General features: G+C 42.8%; 1 protein-coding gene across 2 annotated transcripts in view; it reads left to right on the top strand.

The window, feature by feature from the left end:
• Window positions 1–22,423, top strand: part of TTC3 (tetratricopeptide repeat domain 3) — a 185,910-nt gene that overhangs the window by 138,652 nt on the left and 24,835 nt on the right. For both annotated transcript variants that reach the window (XM_077479912.1, XM_077479911.1), the window contains 9 exons: window positions 1,582–1,737; window positions 2,951–3,629; window positions 5,482–5,547; window positions 10,456–10,605; window positions 12,517–12,656; window positions 13,105–13,173; window positions 17,708–17,807; window positions 18,967–19,070; window positions 21,655–21,739. In XM_077479912.1, the coding sequence (XP_077336038.1) occupies window positions 1,582–1,737; window positions 2,951–3,629; window positions 5,482–5,547; window positions 10,456–10,605; window positions 12,517–12,656; window positions 13,105–13,173; window positions 17,708–17,807; window positions 18,967–19,070; window positions 21,655–21,739 (1,549 nt within the window). The remainder of the gene's footprint in view (window positions 1–1,581; window positions 1,738–2,950; window positions 3,630–5,481; window positions 5,548–10,455; window positions 10,606–12,516; window positions 12,657–13,104; window positions 13,174–17,707; window positions 17,808–18,966; window positions 19,071–21,654; window positions 21,740–22,423) is intronic.

Raw genomic sequence — 22,423 nt, 5'->3', positions numbered from 1 at the left:
CAGTGGCGCCCGCTGTGTTTCTCAGCCAATCAGGAGGGAGAGTCCCAGACAGCACAGTCTTTGGTGCAACATCCCTGAATCGAGTGGGGGTTCAGATAAGTATGGGGGGGTTTCTGCACATAATGTTTTTTTTTTTTGTTGTTGTTTTTTTTATCTTAATGCATTAAAGCGGAGTTACACCCAAAAATTGAACTTTCGCTTATCTGGTTCCAGATTGGCGGTGGAAGTAGATACCTGTCTAATACAGGTGGTATTTGCTCCCACTTCCAGCAATAGATCGCCATGTCCGGCTCCTCCTCCGTCCCCCCGCTGTCTTCTGGGAGACGCACGGGTCCCAGAAGACAGCAGGGGACCACTCAGAATGTGCAGCACGACTCGCGCATGCGCAGTAGAAAACCAGGCTGTGAAGCCGCAAGGCTTTACTTCCCGATTTCCTTATTTAAGATGCCAGCGCCTCCACCCAGAGCTGAGGGACGGATCGGCCTAGGGTGAGGACATCGTGGGCGCCCTTATTTTAAAAGTCAGCAGCTGCAGTATTTTTGGCTGCTGACTTTTATTTTTATATTTTTTCAGTAGAACTCCCCTTTAAGATAAACCTTCTGACTTTAGAACCACTTAAAAAAAAAAGTGTTTGTATATAAATATATATATATATATATATATAAGTTTTTGTTCTAGATACACTTTTTTAATTTCTGGATTCCAGCATGTCGTGTTTTTTATTTTTTATTTTTTTCTAGCGCTTGAAGAGATGACTCCATCTTTGTATAATATGTACTGATTTTGAAAGGAGTTTCACTCATCTTTACAAAAATAAAAGTCAGCAGCTACAAGTACTGTAGCTTTTAACTTTTAAGACCTGCTTACAGTCTAGCTGTGTCTTCTTTGCACCCAGAGTTTTCGCAGCTATGTTGGGTTCCTATTGCACCATCTTGGATTCAGAAGCTGGCTGTCTCTTCCTGATGACTCACAGCTGGCTCCCCACTGCGTATGCACAAGATCAGCCAGCTTGAGTAGACTGGTCCTGTAGCCTACTGGGATGTGTGACTTGATTCCAGGAGGCTTCAGGTGGAGAAGGGTGGACTTGGTTCAACATCATCCTAGCGAGGTGTAAGGAAGTGGGCACAGTTACCTGTGGAAAAGGGCACTTGCTAACAAAAAGGAAAAAAAAAACACTATATCCAAATGTGTAACAGGCAGGGAGAGGGTTAGGAAGAAGGCTATGAGGAAGCTTGAGGGGTGGATTTACTAAAGGCAAATAGACTACACTTTGCAAAGTGCTGTTGAACTCTGCAAGTTTAGTTGCTCTACAGCTTAGTAAATGAGCAGAAGCTCTGCTGACTTCCATCCTCTAATCATGTGCAAACAAACATGCTTTTTTATTTTCCTTGCACGTAATTGGGTAATTTTTGCAAAGTGAAGCCTTTCCTCATTTATTATGTCCTGGCTTCCCTTTGCAAAGTGCACAGTCTATTTTGCCTTTAGAAATTTCCTCCCTGAGCGAAGGTCTACTCTGGTTCATAAGAAATTGGTGTCTTTTCACTGAATACAAGTTTTTTTTTATTTTTTTTGTTCTTTTAGAAGCCTTTTGGACCCTAATGAGCCCTTTCTAATACCTGAATTTCTGCGGCGGGACATAGATGAGTTTGAGAGCATCTTTGATCCGGGGATGTTCGTGGACAGATATCCAGTGCAGATTGATGATTCCATGGGCCCTGTTCGGGAAACTCTTTACGAGTAAGTCTTTACTACAACCTACTGTATTTGTTTTTGGGGTCTGAAGACTATTCATATTAAAATGTCCAGTTTGGCCTTGACATCAGATATTTTTTCATGTTAAGTGCTTGAAGGGTGAGTAACTTGCAAACCATTCCCCAAGTAGTTAGTACACCTCAAAGAGATGACTGCACTTACCATGACAAATCTATCTTTCTCCCCAGAAGGGTGCTACATTTTTGTCAAGGCATTACCCAGAGTCAGCATCTACTTGACTGAATTGTTGCTTTATAGATGACATAGCCTTTTAAATGCATTTGCAGCAGTCTTTGTTTTTGGAAGTGTGTGGACGTATATTGCACAGCTTGTACTCTCCTGCTGCCTATAACTTTGTGATCAGCCATGATTACGTAAAAAGAATGAGTCTTTTTGGTCCTTGAGGAAAGTCCATATAAAAATGGAATATGAAATGAAAAACCATAAATATGCACAGTGGTGGTGGTAGGTCCTGCAACTGCTGTAGCAACTGGTCTTCAAGCCTGATGCCTGATTGTGACAGCTACACTCAGAGAGGACATGACAACCCTATACACGATTGGATATCATTGGATGATTTAACACTGTGGGTTGATGTTTGTTTGCTAAGCATGAGAGTGCAAGGCATCTATATCTGGTGAGTGCATTTCTAAAAGGGAGTGGAATCGCCAATTGCACGCTGCGCACATTTACAGGATCACAATTCCTATTGATTTCATTTTTGAGCCATTAAGGCCTATTTGCTCATGAACTATCATTGCAGTCACTGTTGATATAGTAACTAACACTTGTTACTGGGTGTTTATTTAGGTATTAGCGCCACTATTTACTTTAAAGTATAGGGTAAATACGGTTTTTGTTTTAATAAATGATACAATTGCATAGTGGTGCTTTTCTCTCCTTTTTGTGCACTCTTTGATCAGCCAATGAAAAAAACTATCACAATCTGACACAGCTTAGTCACTTTGCTCTTTGTCCTTGGCTGGGCCAGTGTAAAATCATCATCATCTGATACAGCTCAACCCTTTAGCTGCTGCATTTCACTCTGTCACCAGCTAGTGTAAAATCCATTTCTGTCTTAAGTCACATGACCTTCCAGAAGTTAGTCTACGCACTTGACTTGATTTGGTTGGGGGGGGGGGGGGTGGGGGGTGAGTAAATGCAACAGTTGTTTATGTGGTGTTTCCCTCTTGTTTAGGTACTTTTCCCAAATTTTGGAAGAACATGGACCCCTCAACTTAGATGATGAAATTCTAAACGGGGAGTACAAAAATTTTCCAGAGGAAACTAAAAGGATGGTAGAGGCATCCGGTGGACTCAAGGATTTTCTCTTGGAGTCATTATTGTTTTCCATGGAGGGAGACATGGTTACGCTAACAGGTTATGACATTCCATACTTGGAGCACGGTGGAGGTGGACATCAACTGAACCCAACCGCTGACGAGTTCACGCCTTCATTCTCTAGACCTGTACCCGATAATATTGACTTATATTCTGACCCTAGTCACCCTGAACCTAAATATATTAGCTCTAGATCAGCTGATACAAGTCGTTCTTCTTCAATCCCACATAGTGATAAAACCTTTAATTTTGCAGAATATTCTGTTATACGTAATAATTTTGATCAGCGAACTATAGACCCACCTGACAATCCCACCTCAGATATCGACCAGGACTCTGATAATACGGATGAAGCTAGCACAAGTAGCAGTGACTCTGAATCATCATCTTCTCTCGATCAAGATATAACAGTGAGTGAAACAACATCATTAAGCCAAGAAAATCTTCATATGGGTGAGCTGGACTCTAACATAAGTCAGTCCTTTGACAGTGAAAGTCAGCCAAGGAATAAGCGGACCGCTATAGTATCTGTACAGGTAAGGAGGCTGCATTGCTTGTCCAAGACTAAGAATAGTTACAATGAATCTCCAGCTATACGCCTAACTAGCCTTAATATTGTGTCGTATATATGGCTAGGCATACAAATCTTTCTTACACAGGTTAGTTAGCATAGCTGTTAGAGGAGAGGGGACATTTGTAAGGCTAGTGTATAGCCGGAATTGGACTTTGAAACGCTCAGGTGTGAATGCAAACTTAAAAGTCACAAGTTTTTGCCGCAATTTTTACTGCATGTTTTGCCTCAGTTTTGTACAGGTCACTAATGTAAAAAGCAGAAAAATGACTGTAATCTGCTCCAAGGAAACTCATGTTCTTTTTTGAGCTTAAGGCGTTTTTCAGGTGTTTTGCTTCAGGTGACAAAACGCTCAGATGTGAACAGAAGCCATTGAAATGAATGGGATTTTGCTTGTGCGTTTTTCAGGTGTTTTGCTTCAGGGGACAAAACGCTCAGATGTGAACAGGAGCCATTGAAATGAATGGGATTTTGCTTGTGCGTTTTTCAGGTGTTTTGCTTCAGGGGACAAAACGCTCAGATGTGAACAGGAGCCATTGAAATGAATGGGATTTTGCTTGTGCGTTTTTCAGGCGTTTATGGCATTTTACAAGCGTTTTATAAACTGAAAACGCTCAGGTGTGAATGCAGCCTAAAGGGAATTTAAATTTATACCGTTTTCAAAACAATACAAAGACCTATGTTGTTGAAGTGAATGTTCAGCTTTTTACCATTCAGGACAAAGTGACATGTTCTCTTGATAGACTAATTTCTTGCTTATACTTGGCTGTCCTGTATTCCCCTACCACCTTTTTCACCTGCCAAGGACCTAAGTTGAAAACCCTGTATAAGTTCAGGGTTGCTCTGCATGAGAGATTACACGGGTCTGAGGATCTTCACCCTGCCCCCTTGTGACCATGCCCAGGCTTGGCAATTGGCCATTTAAACACGAAGCATTGCATCATGGGAGCAACAGGAGAAGGTCTCATGCTGCATCATACCCTGATTTACCACTTTCCTATAGCTCTGGCTGGTGATCTGTGTCAGAGGAGTGTATTGAAGGTAAGTAACCGTGTTTGGGTTCCCAGCCCGCTCTGATATTCCCAACAGTGTTATTCACAGACTGTATGTATTTTTTTTATATTCCCAAGCTTATACCCCCGGTATGTTTCTTAAAGCGGAGTTACACTCAAAAATTGAACTTTTGCTTTAAGTGTAGGTAACCCCCTGACATTCCACATTTGGCATGTCGTTTTTTTGGGGGAGGAGCGGATACCCTCTTTTTAGAGGCACCCGGCTCCCACCACACAAAATGCGCTTCTGGAAGAATGGTCAAACATTCCCATAGACACACTGCTAAACCTTGAGGACAGCCTTCCCAGAAGAGCTAAAGTTGTTATTGCTGAAAAGGGTGGGCCCATCTTAATACTGAACTCTACAGACTAAGACTGGGATGCCATTAAAGTGGTTGTAAAACCTCTGTCTGTTACTTGTACCTATAGCTAAGCCTCATTATAGGCTTACCTACAGGTACTGTAAATATCTCCTAAACCATTGAGATATTTACTATATGTGCAGCCCATGATGTCGTCGGCGCATGCGCTCAGAAGGAACAACCACTAGGCTGTTCCTTCATAATCCTGTGCCATAAATGACATCTCCCTCTATCCTGCAAAATGCCCCTTTTATCAGAGAGATTAATATAAATCCATAAAGGGCTGGCAAAAGCACGATTGTGGTGGTATCTAGGCTCACAGGCAGTTGTCTAAGTTTTTTTTAAGCTAGAAGCAAGTTCTTGAAAGTTTATACCATAAGTTTTTTTTCCTTTGTTATTTCAGGTAAATATAGAAATGTCACATTGTGAAGTGAATACAGATGCCTTTCAGCCCTTTGAGTCTCAACAGGTAAGATGTTTCCTCATGGACAGAACCCAGACTTTGTTTTCCTTATAACTTGACTTTTATATCTTTTACCCCACCTCCTCCAGACAGAAATGCACTTCGTTTTGCACTCCTGTTACCTATTTTCAGCATACAATGGGCCAAAACCTGCTGTTGGCTGATGTCACTCAGCTGGTCCAGGCTCTGGAAAGATCCCTAATGTATACCGATAACTGAGCTGTCTTTGATTGCTCAATTCTCTGTGTAGAGCCAGCGGGGGACAGCTGCAGCTATGTAGGTAAGTTTGCTTGTTGGGTGTTTTTTTTTTTTTTTTTTTTACACATTCCCATACTCTTTTAAAAGACATGCTGGTAGGTTAATTTGGCTCCAGTCTAAATTGGCGCTAGTGTGTGTATGCAGTCATGTGCAGTAGGGACTTTAGATTGTAAGCTCCTTGAGAGTAGGGACGGGTGCGAATACACAGTTTGTAAAGTGCTGTGTAAATTTTTGGCACTACACTGTAGAAATGCCTGTAATAACATAGAGTGAGCTTATGAAGTAGAAGTGTTGTGCGATTCCCAAGAATGACTAGCCAAACTTACAAATAAGATAAAACTGTGTTTTACGTATTTCAGCCAGTAGTTACCTGTTTGGTTCCACTTGAAGGATTAGAGACTCTAATCATAAGACACTTTCATTTTTTACTCGGACACTTAAAGAAGAACACCAATTTAAAAAAAAAAATTAAGAGTTCTCCAGCAATATTTAAAGCAAAATGTTTTTTTTTTTTTTTTTATATCTGCTGCTTTCCTTGGCAGAAGGTTTGTTCCTCCAGCAGATGGCACTCCTCTTTGAGGTTGAATGATACCCAGGATCATTGACCCTCCTAATTCTCGTGCTAATACACCAAGCGGCATGCTCATGACTATACATGAGCACTGGTATTTTCAGGAGATGAGGACCTTCTGACCCCATCAAAATACTCCTTTGGGGATGGGACGAGAGGGCAGGGTGTTGGGAAGGTATGGTATACTTTATTTTATTTATTTTTTTGGCGCTCAAGTTTAAGCAACCTGCAGGTAACTACTCCTGCTGATGCTTGAAGCTAACATACCACACTGTGTTTTTGCCCTGTGTAGCCAAATCCGTAGTTGTACTGTATGGCTGCTTTCACACTGAGGCAGACGGGAGTTGACGATAAAACACTGCTAGTTTTAGCGGTGCTTTACCATCATTTTAGCGATGCTATTTGGCCATAAGTGGGGCACTTTTAACCCCCCGCTAGCAGAGGAATAAAGGGTTAAATGCGCCCATGTAGCGCAGCTGCCGAAGGCAGCGCTGCCCATTCATTCCAATGGGCAGGGGCGCTGCGCTGGCAGGATGTTTAAAAAAAAAAAAAAAAGTCCTGCAAGCAGCATCTTTGGAGTGGTGGAGGAGCGGTATAACGCTCCTTCACCATTCCAAAGATGCTGTTTGCAGGACCTATTTTAACGTCCTGCCAGCGCCCCAGTGTAAAAGCACGCTGGCTTACACACCGGGACTGCAGGGGAGGCGTTTTTCAGGCACTATTTTTAGCCCAAAAGCGCCTGAAAAACACCTCAGCGTTGCAAGTATTCTAAATGTAAAAAATATTGAATTATGTGACAGTGGTCCTCAGGCCTCTGCCCCTTGGTGCTATAAAAACAGAGATATGTATCATCAACCCAATGTAAAGGCAAAATTGTAGCTATTACTCTGAAAACTAAGTACAGAGCATCCGGAAAGTATTCAGGGCTTCACTTTTTCCACATTTTGTTATGTTATAGCCTTATTCCAAAATGGATTATTTGTCTCAAAATTCTACAAACAATACCCCATAATGACAACGTGAAAGAAGTTTCTTTGAGATTTTTGCAAATTTATTAAAAATAAAACCCTATGTACTTAAGTATTCACAGCCGTTGCCATTACGTTCAAAATTGAGCTCATCTGCATCCTATTTCCACTGATCATCCTTGACATGTTTCTACAACTTGATTTGAGTCAACCTGTGGTAAATTCAGTTGATTGGACATGATTTGGAAAGGCACACACCTGTCTATATAAAGGTCCCACAGTTAACGGTGAACGTCAAAGCACAAACCAAGCCATGAAGTCCAAGGAATTGTCTGTAGACCTCCGAGATGGGATTGTATGGAGGCACAGATCTGGGGAAGGGTACAGAAAAATGTCTGCAGCATTTAAGGTCCCAGTGAGCATAGTGGCCTTCATCATCCGTAAATGGAAGAAGTTTGTAACCACCAGGCCTCTTCCTAGAGTGGGCCGCCCGGCCAAACTGAGCATTTGGGGATGAAGGGCCTTAGTCAGGGAGGTGACCAAGAATCCGATGGTCACTCTGGAAGAGCTTCATCCTTTCTCTGTGGAGAGAGGAGAACCTTCCAGAAGAACAGCCATCTCTGCAGCAGTTCACCAATCAGGCCTGTATGGTAGAGAGGCCAGAACAAAATTGAGTCAGGCTGAGCGCTGTTCAGTCATTCATAAACCGGCTTTATACTCTCTCTAAATGAGCACAACGTTTTTTGATTGGCTGAAGCGAGAGGATGACGTCGCAATCTCCGATTCAGATAATCAGAAGAATCTTAGTATTTATTCAGAGAATACTAAGCTACCTATAAATGGCTGAGCAGAGTTGAGCCCAGCTCAATTTTCTTCTGTGTTTGGGATGGAAAGTTCACATTTGACAGCCTGAACACACTGCTATATACTGTATGTAGGTACAAATAAATAGAGCACACCCAGCTGGTGCACCTATTAGTGTAGGAAATACAGTAGCAAAGAATAGGTTGCGGCGGTTGCCACTTTTTTTGTACAGTTGGTTGAATTTGATGCAGGGACGCAGTGGATGCCTTCAGCTACAATTGTGCTCTTGCTAGGCTTTCCTTTTGTCTCTGTGCATTTTGAGGAGTGGGCTCCCTTCAGGCAAACCTGCCCTTAATCTTTTCACTGCTATATGTTCTCCAACTTGGGGTGGTTACCACTCTTTTGTGCAAGTTTGTTTGGGACAGCTTGGCCCAAACAAACTAGTTGAAGTGAAATTAAAGCTGGAGATCAGCTTTCCACAATACTGTGATAATAGATAGTGAAGAGATCCATCTGCTCCTGTGTATGACCTGTTGGGCTGTGCAGCGATTGCCGACACACATCTACAATCGCGTGCACAAGAGCAAAAACAGGGATTTGTGTGTGAACGCACAAATCCCTGTTCTGTCAGGGCAGAGGAGACATAATTTGTTCCTATTAAGTAGGAACAACGACATGTCTCCTCCCCAGTCAGTCCTATCCCCATACAGTTTAGCAACACTAATTAAGGGAATACATTTTAACCCCTTGATCGCCCCCCAATGTTAATCCCTTCCCTGCTAGAGACATTTATACAGTAATTGGTGCATTTTTAAAGCACTGATCACTATATAGATGTCAGTCTTCCCCAAAATGTGTCAAATGTGTCAAAAGTGTCTGATCTGTCCGCCGCAATGTCTTTTGTGCAAACCAATCGCTATATGCTTATTGCGATTTTTATTTTATTTTTTTACCAAAAATATTTAGAATATATATATTGGCCTGAACTGAGGAAGAAACTTTTTTTTTTTTTTTTTCCTTTTTTTAACATATTGGGGATATTTATTATAGCAAAAAGTAAAAAAAAAAAAAAAAAAAAAAAATTTTTTTATATATATATAATTTTTAGTTTTTTTCAAAACTGTACTTTATTTTGTGTATAGGGCAAACAATAAAACCGCAGAGGTGATCAAATACCATCAAAAGAAAGCTCTATTTGTGGGGAAAAAAAGCATGTCAATTTTGTTTGGGTACAGCGCCGCATGACTGCACAATTGTCATTTAAAGTGACTCAGTGCTGTATTGCAAAAAATGGCCTGGTCATTAATCAAATCTTCCGGTCTGTAAGAGCCCTTTCACCCTGAGCTGCGGGGGGCGTCGGCGGTAAAGCGGTGCTATTTTTAGCGCCGCTTTACCATCATTTTAGCAGCAGTATTCGGCCGCTAGTGGGTGCTTTTACCCCCTGCTAGCGGCCGATAGGGTTAAAACCACCACAAAGTACTTCTGTAGCAGCACTTTGCCGGCGGTATATAGCCGTGCTGCCCCATTGATTTCAATGGGCAGGAGTGGTGAAGGAGCGGTGTATACACACCACTCTTTCACCTCTCCAAAGATGCTGCTAGCGGGACTTTTTTTCACCGTTCTGCTAGTCCTCGAGGCTTTCACATTGGAGACACAGCAGCAGCTATTTCAGGGGCGCTTTGCAGGTGCTATTTTTAGCTCTGTAGTGCCTGTAAAGTACCCCAGTGTGAAAGGGGTTTCAGTGGTTAATACATTTTGGAATAAGGCTCCAACATGTGGGTTAAACTTAAATGCTGTGACTACAGATGCACTGTATGTGTCATGCCACTGGGTGAGAAAAGTCCATTAATACAGGAAGGCCCCCCCACTGGAGATATCAACAGCCAAGATGTATTATATTGACACCCATAAAGTCGGTGACCATTAGTGGAAATGCTTGAACAAGGAGAGATTCTTTTTCTCGCACTACAAAAAAAGTGCGATAAAATTTGCTGGCACGTGCTTCTGCTTTTTGCAGATCTCGATAGGTCTTTCTGTTGCAGGGTCCCAGCACTGCAAGTCTACATTGCTAATCTAGTGATTAATCACTAGGTGTTTTCTATCTGCGGCAAGGCACATATACAGTACTTTGACTCTGGTCTAACTTGCCTGCAGAATTCATTTTCCTGCTTCACAGAAACCCATGTAAAATATGAGATCATATGTTTAATGTGAACTTGTGCCATTGAGACGTCGCCCACTGGCAGAGAGCTGGCCAATTGGCATTTACTAATCTTCCAGATTAATATCAATGGTTGTGTGTTCTTCTTTCAGGGGGATATTTTGCGCATGGAAAAGGAGCAGGCAGCACTAATAGAGCAACTCAAAGAAGCAACTGAGAAATATGAGAGCTTGAAGAGCCGCTTTCAAGAGGAGATCGTTTCCCTAGAAGCTGAGATAAAGATGACTGTAGAGTATAGTAAGGTATCGTAAGAGTGTGCTTTTATTTTTATTTTATTTTTTCTTATGAAATCTCACAAAAACTTTAAAATAAATGGCATGTGTAATAGAAAGCAAATGGGACTAGTACACAACTCCACGTTGGTCCCTAAAGATAAATAACTCTTTATGCTGTACAGGGCTGTGCCCCTGTGTGAATGAGCCCCAACTTTGTCCAAAACTAACACATACATGTTGGTATGATTTAGAATTTAAAGGACTATGGGTAGAGGATGAAGAAAAAGTAGCGTTTCACACAATGAGATCTTCAAGCAGAGAAAAAGTTTTGGAAACATGAGATATTAATGGTTTTCTCGTAATATCTATCAAAAATCTATTTATTGAAAATAAAATGTAGACCTCTTTGGCATAAGTTTATGCAAAGCCTTGCTGTAATAATCCAGCTCTGTAGTGACCTTTGGAAATCTGCCTTTTTACCCTCCTAAAAAAAAAAAAAAAAAAAAAAACACACTTTACAATCACTTTAACCACTTAAGCCCCAGACCAACTTGCAGCCAAAGGACCAGGCCTCTTTTCGCGATTCGGCACTGCGTCTTTTTAACTGACAATTGCGCGGTCGTGCAACGTGGCTCCTTTTTTTTTTCCCCACAAATAGAGATTTCTTTTGGTGGTATTTGATCACCTCTGCGGTTTTTATTTTTTGCGCTATAAACAAAATTAGAACGACAATTTTGAAAAAATTCTATATTTTTTACTTTTTGCTATAATAAATATCCCCAAAAAAATATATAAAAAAACATATTTTTTTTCCCTCAGTTTAGGCCGATACGTATTCTTCTACATATTTTTGGTAAATAAAATCGCAATTAGCGATTGATTGGTTTGCGCAAAAGTTATAGCGTTTACAAAATAGGGGATAGTTTTATAGCATTTTTATTAATAAATATATATATATATATATATATATATATATATATATATATATATATAATCTTATTTTTTTCTAGTAATGTCAGCGATCAGCGATTTTTCTATTGTGACTGCGACATTATGGCGGACACGTCGGACATTTTTGACACATTTTTGGGACCATTGTCATTTATACACCAATCAGTGCTATTTAAATGCACTGATTCCTGTGTAAATGACACTGGCAGTGAAGGAGTTGACCACTAGGGGGCGAGGAGGGGTTATTTGTGACGACGTGCGTTTTTTGTTTTTTACTGTAGGGGGGCATGGCTTGGCATGTGACGTCACTGATTGACAGCCACACTAGGAAGCACGGGGAGAGGTTTGTTTACACAGACCGTTCCTCATTCTTCAGCTCTGTGACCCGATCGGGTCCCATGGCTGCGGTCACGGAGCTCAGGACCAGGTCGCGAGCGCCCCGGCGGCGTACGTGTGCAACCCACGGCTGGGCTCTTACAGAGCAACGTACCTGTACGTGCTTGTGCCCAGCCGTGCCATTCTGCCGAAGTAAATGTGCAGGAGGCGGTCCTTAAGTTTTTTAATTCACTGATCATCGCATTCATAGTCCATTGAGAACTACAAGACAGTTGAAGACGGGACTTATAGTTTATTCATTTGCAGATCTCTGTGAATGTGTATGTATGAGCAGAGCCCTGCACCTCCGCACCATTTTTAAATGTGACCGTGGCTACGGGGGAGAGGAATCACCTCCCACTGTCACGGAGGGGGTGGGTTGTGTTCTGGAACATATTGTACCCTAAATGCGAGTGTAACATACAAGATGTTCAGAAGGTCAACCTATCCTTCAACTGCATATCCTTGGGAGCTGTGAGAAGAGTAGTTGGCCTGGGGAAATTCATCTTCTGAGCAGCCTGTCGTTGACTGCTGTGCATATGAAGTTCTGTAATTGCCTTTGTACCTGTATCTTGCCAGCTTTTATTCCCAATACTTGTTTTCCTCCTGTAGATTGCAAAACTAGACCTGAATGCGCTTCAGCAAGATCAAGAAAATAAGTCTAAGAAATGGCATCAAGAGAAGAAGGAAAACCAGGAGAAGATTAGGGCTCTTAAAAATAACATTAAGATGACAACAGATGCCAGTGACAGGTGAGGACTTGGCATTTACTTATATGTACATAATCAGAATTGGAAAATCGCACTATTTATCGGTGTGGCGTGTAATCTCAAATATTTTTTGTCTATTTATTCTAGTGTTCTCTTGAGGGTTTTTTTCTATAAGGAAATCTGCCCAGCTTTTTTTGGCAGCCACTTGTCTTCTGCACATCTTCACCTACCGATCCCTCTTTATGGTACCTGGGCTCACCCGGCTTCTGTGTGTGAGCCAGGACCATAGATGGGGGTTTCAGGATGGAGAACACAAGGACAAAGATTTAATGACCCCAAAAGTGTTCTCATGCCTGACTAATTCTGGATTCAGAACTTCGAAACCCTGGCAGTTTTTTTTTGTTTTTGTTTTTTTTGCTTGCTTCTCTCTGCCTTCATGAGTTTAAGTTTTATGAGTAACAGGATATTTCTTTTATTTCTCCCCTCAAAGGTGTTCTAGAAGCATTGAAGAAAAGAAAAAGCAGTATGAAGCACATATAAAGGATTTTGCTAAGATACAGTAAGTGTGTTTTGTTATGTGTTTCTACCCCACAAAAAAATGCTTGTATGATATAAGGAAAATCAGTCAGTTTAGCTGATCATCTGTGGAGATTGCAATGCCGCACAGCCCAACAGGTCATACACAGGAGCTAATGGATCTTTTCACTATCTCATCATAGTATTTTTGAAAGCTGATCTCCAGCTTTAATTTCACTTCAACTAGTTTGTTTGGGCCAAGCTGGCCCAAACAAACTTGCACAAAAAAGTGGTAACCACCCCAAGTTGGAGAACATATAGCAGTGAATAGATTAAGGGCAGGTTTGCCTGAAGAGAGCCCACTCCTCAAAGGCACAGAGACAAAAGGAAAGCCTAGCAAGAGCACAATTGGAGCTGAAGGCATCCACTGCGTCCCTGCATCAAATTCAACCAACTGCACAAAAAAAGTGGCAACCGCCGCAACCTATTCTTTGCTACTGTATTTCCTACACTAATAGGTGCACCTGCTGGGTGTGCTCTATTTATTTGTACCTACATACAGTATATAGCAGTGTTTTCAGGCTGTCAAATGTGAACTTTCCATCCCAAACACAGAAGAAAATTGAGCTGGGCTCAACTCTGCTTCAGCCATTTATAGGTAGCTTTGTATTCTTTGAATAAATACAAAGCTTCCTCTGATTATCTGAAGCGGAGATTGCGACGTCATCCTCTCGCTTCAGCCAATCAAAAAACGTTTTGCTCATTTAGAGAGTACAAAGCTGGTTTATGAATGACTGAACAGCGCTCAGCCTGACTCAATTTTGTTCTGGGTGTAGCATGGGAAGTTTATCTTGCTTTGTAACAGAAATACTTAGAGATGGCCTCCCTTTGCATTTGCTCGTTCAGAGTGATTGTACCTCATGATAGCCCCTTGCCCCCACCCTACAATGCCCACAAGGGGTTCCTGGGATTTTTTTCAACTTTACTGCAAATTATAGCACATTAAACCCATCCCAAGCATGGACAAGTTAAACTAAGCACTTAATGGAAAAATACATGAAACGGAGGCTTACAGTGGCTTTAAAAATAATTCACACCCCTTGAAATTTTCTGAAGTTTGTGATGTTACAACCAAAAACATAAATATATTTTATTGGGATTTTATGTCATAGACCTTTAGAAAGTGGCATATAATTGGAAAGTGAAAGGGGCGCAGGAGAAGTGCCGGCAGTGTGCTGCTAAAACCTGGCGGACAAGTACACTTACTGTCTGCGCACTCTGGCTTCATTGCATAGCTAATGGTTGCATCATGTGCCGAGTGCTCTCCTCCACCCGGCACAAGCCTAAGACCAGCCCTGCCTCGCCCGCCCTGCCCTTCACCTCCCTGTCTGGAGAAATCTCCCCCCCTGACAAGCGCTTCCCAGTCCCGGCCGGCATGACGTCACTGAGAGGCTGGCCTGGAGGTTGGACAGGCAGCAGAATTCTATGCTCCTCTCCCATCCCAGCACCGGCTCTGCCAGTACAAACTAGTGAAGGAGGAGCCAAGCAGTAAATCGCAGAAGTAAGCAGTTGCCATCTGCAGATGAGGTAATTAGCTTTGAATGGGGTGGGCCTTGAAGGTAGGCTTCACAGCCGGGCACAGACTGCGCATGTGCGAGCCAAACCTCGCACCATGACTGGCTGCGCAATCCTCACCAGATGATTGCCTAGAGGGCAGGGGGTGAGGGAGAGATGATCTTCCTTTCCCGGCAACGAGGGCGCCGAGGGAAGTGATGTAAGGAGCCGAGGTGAGTAAGGAGACAGATTACGAGAGATCCCCTAGCAACAGGCATTAAAAGGTGAGTACTTTTTTATTTTTTTTCCAAATGTTATTGTTTTTAATTGAGCTGAAAACTGCTAAAATAGCATTTTAGCACCCCTTCATGCTGCTGTATAAAGGGGTTAATGAACACTGACACTGATGCCACTAATGCAGCACAAAGGGTTTAAATAACTAGCACTGGTCACTAATGCATCAGTGGCAGTGCATAAACCCCCCGCATGCTGCATACAACAGAAATGGCATTTGTAATTAACCACTTGCCAACCCGCTGCAGGTAACCGCTACAGACACCGGGATGTACAACACTGCTTTTTTCGGGGTTTTGGGGCGCATTCCCTCGCCCGCCTACTCCCCTGTGATTGTACGCAGCAGGGAGTCTGTCAGCAGATCGGAGCCAAAGATTCATGTCTGGGACCTGCTGGTTGGCTGTGTCCAGGGCTCTGTACAGAGGAAGCTGTCGCTTTTTTTTTTCTTTTCCATGCAAAGCAGAGGAAGGAAACAAATCGATCATTAGTAAAAAGCAGCACACATTACACATTGTTGGGCATACAATTAACAACCTTGATTGCCCATAGATGTTAACCTCTTCCGAGCCATTAGTCCATTGACAGTATATTATTAGCACTGATCAATGTACTAGTGTCAGTGGCAGTTAGTCGGTTCCCACAAAGTGTCAGTGTCACCATCACAGTCCCTCTATGTGTTTCTGATCGGCGCCAATACTAGTATAAAAACATATTCCAGTATCTATGTAGCAGAATACATTTTTGCCTAAATATATGAAGAGTCTTAAGTGGAAACAGACACAACCGCCTACTGTGAGCATGTGGCTTAAGAAAGTAGAGGAAGTGAACAGGATGGAAGACCTAGTTTGGACAGCCAGAAAAAAAATAGAATCTATTTAGAAATCTGGAAACCACAGAACGCTATATCTCTTCAGAGGAAGGAAAAGAGCAAATTGATGCAATTTAGAGAGGGGATGGACTACAAAAAGGGGCAGTAGGTGGAATACTAGACGGTAGTAGTAGTGAAATCTTGGTCATGTCCTGGGATAGCGTCTCCCCAGGATCAGAAAACAGAATAACAGTAGTGGGGGTGGAATTTAGAGGGGGAATTTCCCCTAGGTCTCGCCCTCTTAGTTTCTTATCTTTACTTGTTAACTTAGTAGCTTTTTCTAGCCCCATTGGATACCACCCTAGGGAAGATTAGATACTGAGGAAATCAATGTATTGATTTATCTTGTGTTGTATATACATAGGGATGGAATGTTAAGCAGTGGAAAGATTGTTCATTTAAGTTTTTTTTGTCCTTGCTTAAAAAGAGAGAAAAATAAAGAAATTGAAAAAAATAATATATGAAGGTTTTTTTTTTTATTATTATTATTAGATGTTTTAGCCGAAAGTAAACAATATTTTATTCAAAATGATGGTCTTTTGTTCATAAAGTATAATGGAAAAAACCCAGTGGTGTTCAAAAAAATTATATAAATAGTGTTGCGTGACCGCGCAATTACCAATTAAAGTAGCGCATTTCTATATAGCAAAAAATGGACTTGCCATGAACGGAGTAAAATCTTTCAGAGCTCAAGTGGTTAATCTCCTCCCCAGAGAGTTAACCACTCCAGCCAGTGCATAATGGGGATCGCAGATGATCCCATCAATAATGGGTGTTATTACATGAGCTAGCAACATTGCTGGAGATTATTGGTGCAGAAACTGACGCAAATTCTGTAGGTTGCAATTGCATATTAAATTATCCCTAATTTAATTTGTGGTGTTCTAAGTATTTTCTTTACCAGCTTTGCCCTTGGCACCGGATGGCCTTGTCCCGGCACTAGTTGTTCTGTACTGTAAAGCCCTTGGTGGTTTGTTAGAAACCTTAGTGAACAAACAGCATCATGAAGGCCAAGGAACACACCAGACAGGTCAGGGATAAAGTTTTGGAGTTTAAAGCAGAGTTGGGTTATAAAAAAAACATCCCAAGCTTTGAACATCTCACGGAGCACTGTTGAATCCATCATCTGAAAATGGAAAGGGTATGGCACAACTGCAAACCTACCAATACATGGCCGTCCCATGGTAACTCTGGAGCAGATGCAGAGATCCACAGCTCTCCACAAATCTTTGCCTTTATGGAAGAGTAAAAAGAGTAAAAAGAAGAAAGCCATTGCTGAAAAAAAGCTATAAGAAGTCATGTTTGAAGTTTGCAGGCAGCCATGTGGGGAACCCAGCAAACGTGAAAAAAGATGTTCTGGTCAGATGAGACCAAAATTGAACTTGTTGGCCTAAAAGCAAAATGCCATGTGGAAAACTAACACTGCAAATCACCCTGAACACACCACCCCCACTTTGAAACATGGTGGTGGCAGCATCATGTTGTGGAGATGCTTTTCTTCAGCAGGGACAGGGAAGCTGGTCAGAGTTGATGGGAAGATGGATGGAGCCAAATACAAGGCAATCGTAGAAGAAAACCTGTTATTCTGCAAAAGACTTCAGACTGGGGTGGAGGTTCACCTTCCAGCAGGACAACGACCCTAAACATACAGCCAGAGCTACAATGGAATTGTTTTGATTAAAGCATATTCATTTTGTCTAAGTCCCCTGCAATTGCTATTTTCTATAATCCTAATTTGTGTGTGGGGTTTTTTTTTTTTTTTTTTTTTTTTTTTTTTTTTATCAACAGTATTTCATTTATTATTCTGTGTGCATTAGCTGCTAAGTTTCCCTTATAGCTGAATATATGTCTGTGTATTTAGTTACAGTAAATTTGATAAAGAAAAGGCAATCTTGGAGAAGCATGTAAAGAAGTGTGAGGAGGAATGGGAGGAGACCAGACAGAGGTCCATAGCTGCTGAGGTGAGAACCCTTCCTTCTAGAAAACCAGTTCTAAGTTTGGGAAGACTCATAACAAAAGCCATCTATAGGAATCATTTAAAATAGAAAGGTGATTTAAAGGGTTTGTAAACCCTTGTGCTTTTTCACCTTAGTGCATCTTGTGCATTAAGGTGAAAAAACACCTGACAGTGAAGTTTACTTACCTGAGCCCCGTATTTCCCAGAAGCTTCACAGTGGCGGTAAGTATGACATGTTTGTTTTTAAAAAAAAGGGTTTACAATCACTTTAAGCACATAATACTTTCCTTTGTATATAACACTGGAGAGTGTGTAAGGACTACATAACACCTCCCTCTATTCTCCATAATAGGAGAAGGTGCTTTGTAGTCCTCAGAGATAGCAGGGAATGCTAACTGATAATAATTTGTACAATCTGCCTCTGGGAATCTCATCAGCTCACAAGATTTCCGGCTAGATGAACAGCTATTTTTTTTTTTGTTTTGCTGAACAGTTATAATCAAATGCTTTCAATGGCATATTTGACAGACCAAAATAAAAATGTATTGTTACTGTTTACATAAACCTTAAAGAGTTTGTAAAGGCAGAAGGTTTTTTAATCTTAATGCATATTATGTATTAAGATAAAAAGCATTGTGTGTGCAGCAGTCGCCTAATGCTTACCTGAGGTGCCGCTCTGTCCACTACCAGAGGGGCCACCCCCTGGGAATACTTTTACTTTAGTTGTGCCTAGTGTCCTGTTCCTGCAAGTGGCAACCTCAAACCCTTCTATCATGAAGTTCTGCTGAGTTCTTCAGTGAATAGACAGAAGTATATTTGGGGATTTAAAATTATATCTGTCCAGAGGAGAGCGATGTATACATTTTCCCCAGCAACTTGTCTATTTTTTTTTTAATTTTTTAGAATATGCTCTGTGTGTGTGTGTATGTATATATATGTGTGTGTGTGTGTATATATATATGTATATGTGTGTGTGTGTATATATATATATATATATATATATATATATATATATATATATATATATATATATATATATATATATATATATATATATATATATATATATTCTCAAAAACTGATAGCTTGCTATGAACTAAATGCTTTCTTGACCTAATTCGTAACATTGTTGATAATTGTGTTTACTTGTCTCTGATCTGTAGGTTATTGTGCTGGAGAACAGGAAGCAATGTGAACTCTTAAAGATGAGGATCAGAGTTGCCACTGTAGATCGGAACATAAATATGTTTAATCCTGTAGTCCTCAGGTATCTGCCTTTTATTATTGGATGTTTTTGTTTCTATTCTGTAAGTGAGAGGGACAATGGACTAGCTGATGAATGTCTTTCTAAGACTAAGGCCTCATTCACACAACAAAAAAATGTGCATGGTGCAGCAAGAATCCAATGGACTCCTTTAGTTGGATGTACAGGTGTATGCAGACAGTTGTGGTCGCTCTGTCTGTACAATGTAATGACAGGCTGACTGCAGCCACAGCTGTTTGTCATTAGTGTCAGTGGGAGGAATAGTGCCCCATCATTGGCGTCAGTGGGAGGAATAGTGCCCCATCATTGGCATCAGTGGGAGGAATAGTGCCCTATCATTGGCGTCGGTGGGAGGAATAGTGCTCCATCATTGGCGTCGGTGGGAGGAATAGTGCTCCATCATTGGCGTCGGTGGGAGGAATAGTGCCCCATCATTGGCGTCGGTGGGAGGAATAGTGCCCCATCATTGGCGTCGGTGGGAGGAATAGTGCCCCATCATTGGCGTCGGTGGGAGGAATAGTGCCCCATCATTGGCGTCGGTGGGAGGAATAGTGCCCCATCATTGGCGTCGGTGGGAGGAATAGTGCCCCATCATTGGCGTCCGTGGGAGGAATAGTGCCCCATCATTGGCGTCGGTGGGAGGAATAGTGCCCCATCATTGGCGTCGGTGGGAGGAATAGTGCCCCATCATTGGCGTCGGTGGGAGGAATAGTGCCCCATCATTGGCGTCGGTGGGAGGAATAGTGCCCCATCATTGGCGTCGGTGGGAGGAATAGTGCCCCATCATTGGCGTCGGTGGGAGGAATAGTGCCCCATCATTGGCGTCCGTGGGAGGAATAGTGCCCCATCATTGGCGTCCGTGGGAGGAATAGTGCCCCATCATTGGCGTCCGTGGGAGGAATAGTGCCCCATCATTGGCGTCCGTGGGAGGAATAGTGCCCCATCATTGGCGTCCGTGGGAGGAATAGTGCCCCATCATTGGCGTCCGTGGGAGGAATAGTGCCCCATCATTGGCGTCCGTGGGAGGAATAGTGCCCCATCATTGGCGTCGGTGGGAGGAATAGTGCCCCATCATTGGCGTCGGTGGGAGCAATAGTGCCCCATCATTGGCGTCGGTGGGAGCAATAGTGCCCCATCATTGGCGTCGGTGGGAGCAATAGTGCCCCATCATTGGCGTCGGTGGGAGCAATAGTGCCCCATCATTGGCGTCGGTGGGAGCAATAGTGCCCCATCATTGGCGTCGGTGGGAGCAATAGTGCCCCATCATTGGCGTCGGTGGGAGCAATAGTGCCCCATCATTGGCGTCGGTGGGAGCAATAGTGCCCCATCATTGGCGTCGGTGGGAGCAATAGTGCCCCATCATTGGCGTCGGTGGGAGCAATAGTGCCCCATCATTGGCGTCGGTGGGAGCAATAGTGCCCCATCATTGGCGTCGGTGGGAGCAATAGTGCCCCATCATTGGCGTCGGTGGGAGCAATAGTGCCCCATCATTGGCGTCGGTGGGAGCAATAGTGCCCCATCATTGGCGTCGGTGGGAGCAATAGTGCCCCATCATTGGCGTCGGTGGGAGCAATAGTGCCCCATCATTGGCGTCGGTGGGAGCAATAGTGCCCCATCATTGGCGTCGGTGGGAGCAATAGTGCCCCATCATTGGCGTCGGTGGGAGCAATAGTGCCCCATCATTGGCGTCGGTGGGAGCAATAGTGCCCCATCATTGGCGTCGGTGGGAGCAATAGTGCCCCATCATTGGCGTCGGTGGGAGCAATAGTGCCCCATCATTGGCGTCGGTGGGAGCAATAGTGCCCCATCATTGGCGTCGGTGGGAGCAATAGTGCCCCATCATTGGCGTCGGTGGGAGCAATAGTGCCCCATCATTGGCGTCGGTGGGAGCAATAGTGCCCCATCATTGGCGTCGGTGGGAGGAATAGTGCCCCATCATTGGCGTCGGTGGGAGGAATAGTGCCCCATCATTGGCGTCGGTGGGAGGAATAGTGCCCCATGATTTGTGTCGGTGGGAGTAGCAAAGGACCGCATCTGGCCCCCGGGCCATAGGAGACCACTGCCCTATGTAATGGAGAGGAAGAGGTGCTTGTAGTCCAAATCAAGAGTAGCCTCCTCCATACATACAGTACGGTGAGTGGGCGTTGTCACCCTAGGACAGAAATTGTTACTGGCAGTATCACCCGGCGAAAATAAAAGTAAAGAAAACCAATGCTGCCATCATATAGGTAACGTGTATAGGAACAGGTAAGCTGCAATATTGTTTGAGTTGCACTTTAATGGACAACTGGACAGGTCACAAAGCTGTTAGGGGGATTACTATATTGGAGTGTTGCACAACCATGGGAAAATGTGTCTTTAACAGCGACCAAGTAAAATCTTTTGGCATTTATAAAATCCTGTAAGGTAAATAAAATTACAAGCAAAACTCTCCCTGCAAAAGAATAGAGTAAATACCTCTCCCACTGCCGAGAGCCGCTCTGCTGAAATCTTCCTTTTGATTACACCGCTCTGCTTTACCGATCTTTGTCTCATTCCTTGTTGGTGGATCTCATTGATATTGATAATATGTATTTCTGGTTCACAGTAATCCAGCACCTCACATAATACTGCAATTACGGGAAATGCAGACTCTTAAGTTAAAGCTGAAGAAGGAAATGGAAATGTTAGAGGTAAGATGGGCGAGATTAATCCTATATTGGTATTTTGGCACTATTCTGGAAACATTGCAGCCATGGTGTTCTGAATGTCACTTGTACCTGAAAGAGAACCTGTAATTCTCTGAAAATTGTTATGTTTTAACCACATTCCTGTAGCAAAATGACAGCCGGACAGTGGCTCTAGCATTCTGGCTGGATGTCATATTATGTCCAGCAGAACAAGCTGCTTGTGGAGATCAGTAGTGCGGTGTGTCCCTCCGACACGCCTCATCTCCCATCACAGTGAAGAGCCTATGACGTAGGCTCTTTACCATGTGATCAGTCCAATCACAGCTGATCACAGCGTTACTAGGAAGTGTCTGTTATCGGTATTCCTTTATTCACGCTGACAAGGGCACGAGTAGAGGAGAACCCATAAGTGGCTCTCCAGACGGGGGGGGCGGGGGGGATCTGAACTTATAATTAGAGGTCGACCGATATGGGTTTTTCTCTGGCCGATGCCGATATTTAGAAATCATGGCAGCCGATATATGATGCCGATTTTTTTGGGCCGATATGTTAGGCCGATTTTTATTTTATTTTTTATTTTTTCCTTTTTTTTTTTTTTTTAATCCCCCCTAACACACCTTTCCCACTGGGGCGTTTTTCAGGCGCTTTTGGGCTAATAAAGCGCCTGTAAAATGGCTCCCCTGCAGT

This window comes from Lithobates pipiens, unplaced genomic scaffold (genome assembly GCF_037356315.1).
Source record: "Lithobates pipiens isolate NorthernLeopardFrog02 unplaced genomic scaffold, aLitPip1_a1.2 Scaffold_16, whole genome shotgun sequence".
In the NCBI taxonomy this organism is placed as follows: domain Eukaryota; kingdom Metazoa; phylum Chordata; class Amphibia; order Anura; family Ranidae; genus Lithobates; species Lithobates pipiens.
Note: the sequence above shows the minus strand (reverse complement) of the source record. Positions and strands in the feature narration are given on the sequence as shown.